We start from the raw sequence: 10079 nt of genomic DNA, 5'->3' as shown, positions 1-10079 counted from the left end.
AAGGGACAGTCATTATGGCGACGGAGTATAGTGCTTCCGTTCCCCTCCTCGGGGAACGAAGGGTTACTTTAGTAACCTCGAACGTTCCCCTTCGGGGGGAACTTCAGCACTATAAGTGGATTTGATTGTAAAATCCACGCATTGGGAGCCCATTGAAAGCGCCATAATGACTGCACCTTACCAACACCCCCGATGAGGAGATAGTCAAGCAAGCGTGACGCACCCACATCATGGGGGGCGCGGTCCTCCAACGTGTCCCTGGCCCTAATTTATCCTACTTCAACAGAAGTTTTACGGATTTATATATATTTTTTGGGAAGTCGTGAGCATCTAGATAATTCTAGGAAAATACGACAGTACATTGGGAAGCGTGCAATCCCGATAGGGAGGACGCTGCGGAGGCCATCCGTTACCCAAGGGGGGATAGATGGCAGAATTTACATATGGACTAGCCCTAAAAAGGGGGAGTACGCATAGCAAAAGAGTGGTTAGCGGGGAGGGAAGACACGGGTCCGCCCAGGGGGGGGACTTAACCGTGGCGGAATAAGCATATGGGATCGCCTAGTGGGGATCACGCATAACAGGCACCTTTACCCAAAACGCGGGCTGACCAGCGGGCAGACCTACAACGTAGTGGGCCAGCAAGTGACTCCTCCGCTGAGTCAGTGCTGGGGGCCACGGAGGAATCTGCAGGGCTCACCTGACGGGGAACTTTACTGACAGATAAAAAGGCGCACGTATCTCCGTGTTAGGGAAAATGGCGCAGCAAGCGTGTTTCAACACCCTACCGAATTGTTTCCTCAATCACCAAGGGTTACCTAATACCCTTGAGGAAACCGGCTCCACTCGCAGATTGTAAAACCTTGCAAATGTGTTGGGTGTCACCCAGCCCGCAGCTCTACAGATGTCTGTTAGAGGGGCGCCGCGTGCGCGCGCTCGAGAGGATGCGAAGCTCCGAGTGGAGTGCGCACGCGCTCTCGGGGGACGCAGCTCATCTCGGCTCTGATAGTGAAAGAAAGGCATCCACAATCTAGTGGGAACTTATTTCGGTACGGCACTTCCCTGCTGCCGACCGCTATAACAGACGAAAAGCTGCTCAGATGATCTAACTCTGAGTGCGGTCCGGATAACACGCAAAACGCGAACTGGACAATAAAGAAGGGCTGGGTCTGCCTCCTCCGAGGGCAGCGCTTGCAGGCTCACTACCTCGTATTAAAACGGAGTGGTAGGAACCTTGGGCACATATCGCGGGCGGGGTCTCAGGACGTGAGAGAAGCCAGCCCAATTACAGGCACGAGTCACTGACCGAAAAATGCCTCCGGGTCCCCGACCCTCTAATCGATATCAACGCGACCAGCAGAGCTGTCTTCAGGGACAGAAAGATACTGAGTCGAGGATCGAAGGGATCTGACGCGGCTTGTGTAGCGAGATCCTAAGAGGGCATGAGAGGGGGCGGGGTGGATTAATTCGCTTAACGCCCCTGAGGAACCGGATGATGAGGTTATGCGTTCCCACGGTGCCGCCAGCCACCGCGTTATGAGAGCGGAGATGGCAGCCACGTAACCTTGAGTGTGGAGGGCGACAGCCTGCTCTCCAACTTCTCTCGGCGTAAAGAAAGCACAACGCTGATCTGGCAAATTACGGGGGTCTTCTCAGCGAGAGACACACCTTTCAGTGAATAGACTCCACGTCAGGGCATAGGCGCGCTCGGGGAGGGGGCTCTAGCCCGAGTGACGGTATTAGCCACCGCAATCGGAGGTTACCTAAGTCTTCCTCGCGTCTAAAAATCTCTTCAAAGATCGGCGAGGGTGCCAGGTGGTGCCCTGTCCCTGAGAGAGTAGGTGCTCTCTCGAAGGGACTGCCAGGGGAGGGCTATCGCGAGGGAGAGCTCTGACATCCAGGTCCGGTTGAGCCAGAGGGGCGCAACCAGCAACCTGTTCCTCGTCCTCCCTGACCTTGCACAGTAACTGCGCGAGCAGGCTCACTGGGGGAAACGCGTATTTGCGCGTGCCCCGAGGCCAGCTGTAAGCCAGTGCATCCGTGCCGAGAGCACTCGGTCAGGGAAAGAACAACTGGCAATGAGCGATCTCGGGGGAAGCAACAGATCGATCTGGGCTTCCCCGAATCGCGCCCATATCAGCTGAACAGACTCGGGGTGGAGTCTCCATTCTCCAGGACGCAAGGCTGCCGTGAGAGCGCATCGGCTGCACGGTTGAGCTTGCCTGAATATGAATGGCGTGCAGCGATTTCAGCCGCGGATGACTCCAGAGGAGCAGACGGCGGGCGAGCTGAGACATGCGGCGAGAGCGCATACCCCCTATACGGCTGATATACGCCACCGCCGCCGTACTGTCCGTCCTGACCAGCACGTGTTGCCGCTCCAGCACCGGAAAAAACGGTGGAGAGCGAGGAACACTGCCAACAGCTCCAGGCGATATGCCAATGCAACTGGGTACCTTTCCACAGGTCCGCAGCCGCATACCCGCAACGCACAGCCCCCCAGCCCGTGTTGGAAGCGTCTGCTGAAACGACAACAAGACTGGACGCCTGTTCTAGAGACACCCAGGCCTGTAGGAACGAGGGGTCGCTCCAAGGGCTGAGGGCGCGGCGACACAGCGCAGTAACAGAGACTCGGTGTGCGCGCGCGTGCCATGCGCGTCTGGGGACTCGATCGTGATCAGCCAGTGCTGAAGTGGTCTCATATAGAATAATCCGAGCGGCATGAAGCGGCTGCGGATGCCATATGCCCCAGGAGCCTCTGAAATAGTTTCAGTGGGACCACTGTTTTACTGTCGAGCTCTCTCAGACAGTACAGCATCAGCTGAGCGCGCTCTCCGGAGAGGCGCGCTGCCATGGTGACCGAGTCCAACTCCAGCCCGAGAGAAGAGATCCTCTGCACGGGGGCGAGTTTGCTCTTTTCTCGGTTGACCTGAAACCCCCACAGGTGGAAGTGCCAGAGCACTTTGTCTCTGTGCATAATCAACTGCTCCGAGAGAGGGCAAAAATCAGCCAGTCGTAAAGAAATCGAGTATGCAGATGCCCGCGAGCCGAAGGGGCGCTGAGGCACCCTCCGCGGGCTTGGTGAGGACCCGCGAGACAGAGAGAGCCCGAAGGGGAGGGCTTTGTATTGCCAAGCTCGACCTTCAAACGCAAACCGCAGAACTGTCGGTGGCGAGGAAGAGTGGAGACATGGAAATACGCGTCCATCAGGTCTAATGCTGCAGACCAACCCAGAGGACGAACGCACCGGAGGATGCGCTTCTGCGTGAGCATTCTGAACGGCAGCTTGTGCAGGCAGCGGTTCAAAACGCGCAGATCTAGGATTGGCCGTGACCCACCACTCTTTTTGGGCACGATGAAGTGTGGGCTGTAAAACCCGCTCTCCATCTCGGCTGGAGGGAGCGGCTCGATTGCATCCTTCGCCAGGAGGACAGCAATCTCCTCTCGCAAGACAGGGGCGGACAGGGGGCTGACCCTGGTGAATACACACCCGTGACTTGGGGGGCCGTTTCGCGAACTGAATCGCATAGCCGAGTCTGATTGTGCGTATGAGCCACCGCGAAGAGCTGGCCCGCGCTAACCAGGCAGGCAGAGCTCCCGCTAATGGACTCATCGCTACAATCGCTGACGTACCAGCAGTGGGGCAGCGCGGAGTGGGTGTGCTGATCCGGGAAGCTCGCGGGTCCCACGGAAAAGCTGGAGGTGAGATATTTGCTCTCACTCCAAACCCGAGCTCCGGAGAGGAGGCTCGAGGGGTGGGAGAAAGGAGACCGTCCTCCCAGCGCTCGTGAGCCACTGGCGAAACGCACCGAATCTGCAAGCTAGAAAGCATAGCGTCCCAGACTGGCAGATTTCGGGCTGTCACATCTGGGGAAGTGAAAAGTGCCCTTTCATAATGTTTTCATGGCAGTAAAAAGTGCCGTTGGAAATGGGGCCCCGCCCTCCAGCGGGGAAAGAGCAAGTTCCCTCTTCTCCAGATGGCCTGTCCCAGGGGCGCTTCGCGGTCCGTTGCCAGACTTAGCGGCGTTCTGGGCAGGGGGGCTGCCTGCTTCCGAGGTGCCCGACGCGCTCGCTTCGCCGGAGGCGTGTGCGGGGGCGGAGCAGCTCTCGTAGGCGGGCGCCTTCGGCGAGGAGCAGGTATGAATGGCACGGCGGGCGGAGCGGGCTACGGACCGCCGATAAGACATCACCCACCAACTGCTCTCTCACCGCCTTGAATTCCTGGGTGAATTCACAGACAGTGTCGCCGAACCTGGCTGGGGATATGGGGAAGTCAAGAAAGCGGACTTTGTCGACTTTGCGCATATCAGCCAGGGGTGGCGCTCCTGGACCACTAATGTGGACATCGTCCTCCCCAACGTACACGCAGCGGACTCAGTAGTCCGAAGAGCTAAGTCGGCGGCGGTGCGAAGCTCGTAAGCCTGGGTTGGACCCACCCTCGTGCAGCTCGGCCAGCGTCTGCGCTTGGTAGCGCTGGTAGGTGGCTATCGCATGCAAGGCGGAAGCAGCCTGGCCCGCAGCTATGTAAGCTCTAGCTCCGAGGGAGGTAGATAACTTACAGGCTTTGGATGGGAGACGAGGCGGAACCCGCCAAGAAGAGGCGCCGCGCGGATTTACCGCCATCGCGCACTCAACCTGAGGAATCGCCACATACCCCCTGGCTGTTTCACCGTCAAGAGTGGTTAGGGTGGAGGAACACGCAGCACGAGCAGAAAAAAGTGCTTTACAAGACCGCGTGAGCCTACTGTGCACCTCCGGGAAGAAGGGAACGCCCCTCTAGTCGGTCCGGCCGCGGAGCTGGGGGATAAACCATCTCCAACCCACGGCCGAAGCAGCCCGGGAAAGCATGGCTAACATGTCCGTTTCAGGATCCGTAGTGACAGCGCTCACCAGCCCGAAGGGGGCGAGCGGGTCTGGATCATCATCGGACAATGAAAGCCCACCCTCCGATGCCGCAATGGACATCTGGTCTCCGGTGTCATCGGGCGTAAGGGCTACCATCTGTTAGACGGATCGCTTCCCCCGCCCGAAGCTTGGATGGAGCGCTTAGAGGAGCGGGAGGTCCGCGGGCCCGTGGGCGACGGATTATCTCTCGCTGAAACCCTCAGATCTGCCCGAGTGCCCGCTGCAGAGCAGGGGACAACTGGGGTGGTTCGCCCTTTTGCAAAGGCTAACCGCGATCTTGCGCAACAGTCATGGCATCGCAATGACGACATGAACTGTCCGCGAGCAGCGCATTAACATGCTGGACCCCCAGACATGTAACGCAGTGCCCGCGCCCATCATCCGAGGACAGGAAACCACCGCATCCAGAAACGCACAGTCGGAGCGCCGTCCTGATAAGGACGTGCTGCACGACTGTGTTGCTCTTTCTGTGAAGTTTGCAACTTTATACGCACCGCTCTGGAGGACCGGACCCAAAGAACGCCAGGCAAGGGAGAAACCCAGCTCGACCGTCTGCCACTGCGTGTACACACTCTGGACCGGGAGAATGCTCTCGTTCGCTCAGAATCGCTGGTCACAGCAGGAGGAACCCTCATCGACTCGATCAGAAAGTCTCTGAAGCGAAAAGGATAGCGTCTGCTGGCGCCAGGTGAGCTTATATACTCAGTTGATTGCTTATGCCGCTCACCTGCGCAGGCTTGCGCTGCCAATTCATTCTTAATTGGCCCGTTCAATACTCTTTCAGACGAGTAGCTTCTGAACCGAACCTCCCTATGCGTGGATTTTACAATCAAATCCACTTATAGTGCTGAAGTTCCCCCCGAAGGGGAACAATATTTTTCTGATCCCATAGCTCTGTGGTCAGTTGTTCTGGAAAATATAAACAGTTTAATACAGTGTTAAACAAATATTTTCTATGTGAATTTATGTTTTGAGTTTTTACTGCAAATGTCACATCCATAACACTGGAATTGCTCATATATAAATATAAACCTAACTTATTTTCATCTAAAATCTACTGTATATAATTAAGCTTAAAATTACTTTGTTTCATTTTGTTACTGGATAATAATATTAGTCTTAGTTTTATGTTTTACTCCACACATACGTCACATGACTAAATGTTGGCCTAATAATGTTATTTTGAGTTTGTTCTGTTAGCAATTACAACATTTAAAAGAATTTTCTTCAGTTAAATCAAAATTATTTGAGATTTTCTAATCTTAAAATAACATTGTTTTATTTAGTTTCTGGACAATAATGTTTCAGAATCAGTTGGTGTTGTATTTACAAGTTTATTTCTTGTATTTTTGTAGATATTTGTGGTGAAAATACTTTTCCTTATTATTGAGAAGTGAAAGATTAAAGATTATAGCTTGTATCTGCCTGTCTGTCTATTATATATCTAGTTTAGATAGCTTGTCCAATATGGTGTTAAGATTTTGAATGTAAACAAGTGTTCTGGAATGCGCTGTCATAGAAACAGAAGAACGCAGGATTAAAAGTAGAAGACAGTTCAGAATCTCCTCATTGCATCTTCTCATTGCAGTTGGTAATAGTAGTGTTCCCAGTGAATTCTGTTATTATGGCATTGAAAAGAAAGCGTTGTTCTCAAGATACTCAAGTGTATGATTTCCATACTCGTACACCTCCAACATCCAGCACCAATGTGGCTGAAAACCATTCACCTCTTGGTGTTGGTGAGGAGATTGAGATACAAGTGAGAAAGAAGAGGAGGTGGGAGAGTTTTGAAAAGCCGCTCTCCCTTTACGCTGAGGGTAAATCCAGTCACTGTTTGTCAATCTGATCATGTTTTGTGTTCACTAGATCTCTGTACATGTACATATAGGCCCAGACAGATTCTGTGGACATGTTTTGCTATTTCTGCTGAGAATTTTGTTTAAAAAGTCTGCAGATTTATGAGGAATGATTTTGAGAGTAAAGTAACTAAAAACTGAACACATACAATAAAAAAAATAACTTTTTAACTTGTTTTAGGTTTGTAACACAAATCTAAGTAGAACCAATTGTTTGGTAACTAAAGTTTCTTAAAATTTATCTACTAAAAGAGAAAACTTTAACAACAATCTGTATTGTACATAAATCATTTAAATAATTGCAGATTATTAATATTATAACTGAAATATAAAAATGGTATAAATATCAATATTCAATAGACTCAATAATGGGCATTAAATGTGTATGATTCCGATTTGTTGAGGGCAAATTATGAGCATTCACTATAAAAAAATCCAATTCATGACTGTTTCTGATCTCTAAGATGAAGTGTGTCTTTACACTTTACATCAAAATACAAATCAATTTTATAAGCCATTATCATTATCATTAATGCATGTCTTACATCTCTAAATACAGATGACAACCAGTGGATGACTTTTCTCTGTGGCCAAAAGAGAAAACGAAGTTGTCACAGCTCTCATGTGAACGATTTCCATCCTCATACACCTCCAATATCCATCACCAGCCTTCAGTCCACTGATGTTGCTGAGGAAAGTGAGAGAAAGAGGAGAAGGACTGACAGTCCTGAAAAGCTGCTCTCCGGTAAAGTCCAGAAGTCCAGCAGCAGCTCTAGTCAGGAGGACCAGACTTCTGTTCAGATCCACAAGAAGAGTTCTGAAGGTAAATCTAGTGGTCATTTGAGAATGTGTGGCCTTCTCTCATGATCCTCTTCAGTATGAAGTAGAGTACATTACATTAAGTTCTGTAAATATAAATATATATTTTGAAAAGCACTCTAAAAGTTTCAATCACTGTTTACTGTATTTTGAAGTGTCCACCATATCAGTATTGTGCAGGTTCATTTTCACAATGTATTGAATTATTGAATATAGGCATATGTCTATTCCACCTCAAACATTACACACGTGTCTGTCAGTGCTTGACATTTCACATCAGCTGCAATTATTCATCTTTTAACAGGTGACATTCTGGACCAGTATGAACTCGGCAAGGAGATTGGAGAGGGAGGATTTGGCAGCGTCTATGAAGGCAAGCGCTTGGAGGATGGCCTTGAGGTGAACAATCCCTTTAACATATATTATGTTCACTTTTTAGTGCACTTGATGTGATTATAACAGAAGGGTTGTTTTGTTGAACAGGTGGCAATAAAAATTGCCAGAAAGCCATCGAACATGAAATACATCAACATCGTAAGTAGACTTAAACGTGTAAAGGCACTGACAACAGTATATTTGGGGAAGCAACACCGCTTAACTAATCTTTCTTCTAGGCTGGTCATCCTGAGCCCCTTCCTTTAGAGATCGGCCTATTGATACTGGCTCATAGAGGCGGCAAGGTTCCAGAGATCATTGAGCTGCTGGACTGGCAGGACCAGCAGGATTGTTACATCATGATCCTGGAACGACCTTCACCCTGTGTAGATCTGTTAACCTTCATAATGTCTCTCGGCTCCATCACTGAACGCCAGGCTCAAAAGATCATGGAGCAGGCAACAACGGCCGGTCTCATGTGCTGCAGACGTGGGGTATTTCATCGAGACATAAAGCTGGAGAACCTGCTGGTCAACACGGACACACTGGAGGTCAAGCTAATTGACTTTGGCTGTGGGGCTCTTCTCCAGGAATCTGGCTATGACAGTTTCTGCGGTATGTATTAATCTTAACACCTGTAGTCTGGACTGTCAATTTGACCAATCATGTATTTTCATGTTACAGAGAAAACATGCTTTAGTGTTTCATGCTGAGACCAAATCTTGTTCCTTCAGGCACAAAGGAGTACTTCCCACCAGAGTACTACCTGGACGACGAATACCATGCAGAACCATCCACTGTATGGTCTTTAGGAGTTCTGTTATTCCTGCTGCTGTGTCAACGATTTCCTGAAGTCACGGACACGCAGAGGATCGATGATGGAAACTGGACTGAGCCTGGATTGTCAGAAGGTAAGACGTCATTCATCACATCATAGACGAGCAGTTGTAGTTTAAATCACACAAAATGATGGATTAAAACTAAGAGTTGGATATTGGATAATGGTGACAATGTTCTGATTCTAAAGGAGAGTAGAGTCAGATCTTATAGATGAATAAAATGACAGCAGATGTAAAGTTGAAGTTGATAATGTGTTTCTCTCACTTCTTCCCACCATCGTTCTGCACAGAATGCTGTGACTTGATTCAAGCTCTCCTGCAGGAAAACCCAAGCCAGCGGATTCCTCTGGAAGAAATCATTCTCCATCAATGGTTTAAGGTACTGAACTGTAGATCAGCTTCTAATGATTTGAAAAATAGATTCTCCTTTCATTTGAAAATGTTTTTTTATTGTACATTTTATGGTTTTTGTTTATTGTGATGAATCTGAATCAATAACCTTGATTTGGTGTGTGTCTGTATGTTTCAGGTCAAGAAATAAGGAATAAGGAATGTAGTGCAAATGGATGGGAAAGATTATTTGCACTACTGAGCACCACAGTTCCTGACGCTAAAAAGGTTACATATTCAACAGGAGAGCTTTAAAAAGGACACAGCAGCAACAAAGAATCCTAAAAAAAGGTCACAGCAACAACAGAGGATCCAGAAAAAAAGATCAAGCCCCAAGAAAAGATCCTGGAAAAGACACAGAAGATCCGGAGAAAAGGGCACAGCCCCAACAATGAAAACATTTCTAAATAAATACATGAATAAAATATACTGTGTCGCACAAGTCCTGTTTTCATAAAAAATACATCAAATCAGCCAAAATGCTGAAAAAGCAGACAGCAGTGAATGAAACACTTAAACACATCAGTTGAACACAAACACCAGGACAGCTAAACACATACACACTTTTACACACTTATAAACTGATGTGACTGTAGCTGAGCAAGGTTTTGGGAAATTGTGAACAAATTTAGTAATTACAGCACAATGTAGTAAAAGTGGGAAGAGGACTGTGCAGTTCCTATAAAGTCAAGATCTACTGGTCTGTCATTTTTACATCTATAAGATTGAATAAAAACGTAAATTCAGACAGTATCAGTCAGAGGCCACTAGAGGACAGACACTAGCCATTCTGCTGGAAAAGCAAAGAAAATTGGTTCATTCCAGAACAAGTGTTGAAACCGCATAAGGCCTAAATGACCTTTAACCTTTGATCGGTTTTCCCTCAACACTCAGT

At 49.0% G+C, this 10079-nt stretch overlaps 1 protein-coding gene across 2 annotated transcripts; it reads left to right on the top strand.

Annotated features, from left to right (window-relative positions):
- Positions 1 to 6426: 6426 nt before the first annotated feature.
- Positions 6427 to 9625, top strand: LOC137488443 (serine/threonine-protein kinase pim-2-like). Of its 2 annotated transcripts, none has more exons than XM_073931703.1 (8): positions 6427 to 6722; positions 7321 to 7584; positions 7885 to 7979; positions 8064 to 8114; positions 8195 to 8570; positions 8690 to 8866; positions 9085 to 9173; positions 9324 to 9625. In XM_073931703.1, exons 1-8 carry the CDS (start codon positions 6530 to 6532, stop codon positions 9333 to 9335), a joined length of 1257 nt encoding a protein of 418 aa, XP_073787804.1. In that variant the 5' UTR covers positions 6427 to 6529; the 3' UTR covers positions 9336 to 9625. The 2 variants fall into 2 exon arrangements, with proteins under 2 accessions (XP_073787804.1, XP_073787805.1); XM_073931704.1 differs by having other exon boundaries at positions 6474 to 6783; positions 6884 to 7584.
- The last annotated feature ends 454 nt before the right edge of the window (positions 9626 to 10079 follow it).

Source organism: Danio rerio, chromosome 19 (assembly GCF_049306965.1).
Source record: "Danio rerio strain Tuebingen ecotype United States chromosome 19, GRCz12tu, whole genome shotgun sequence".
NCBI classification, from domain to species: Eukaryota; Metazoa; Chordata; class Actinopteri; order Cypriniformes; family Danionidae; genus Danio; species Danio rerio.
Note: the sequence above shows the minus strand (reverse complement) of the source record. Positions and strands in the feature narration are given on the sequence as shown.

What these genes read in the sequence shown, in the direction of transcription:
- LOC137488443 (XM_073931703.1), top strand. Translation starts at nt 6,530, where the DNA reads ATGGCATTGAAAAGAAAGCGTTGTTCTCAAGATACTCAAGTGTATGAT. An exon ending in GCTCTCCCTTTACGCTGAGG is followed by an intron (nt 6,723 to 7,320) that starts GTAAATCCAGTC and finishes CTCTAAATACAG; the next exon opens with ATGACAACCAGTGGATGACT. An exon ending in TGGCTATGACAGTTTCTGCG is followed by an intron (nt 8,571 to 8,689) that starts GTATGTATTAAT and finishes TTGTTCCTTCAG; the next exon opens with GCACAAAGGAGTACTTCCCA.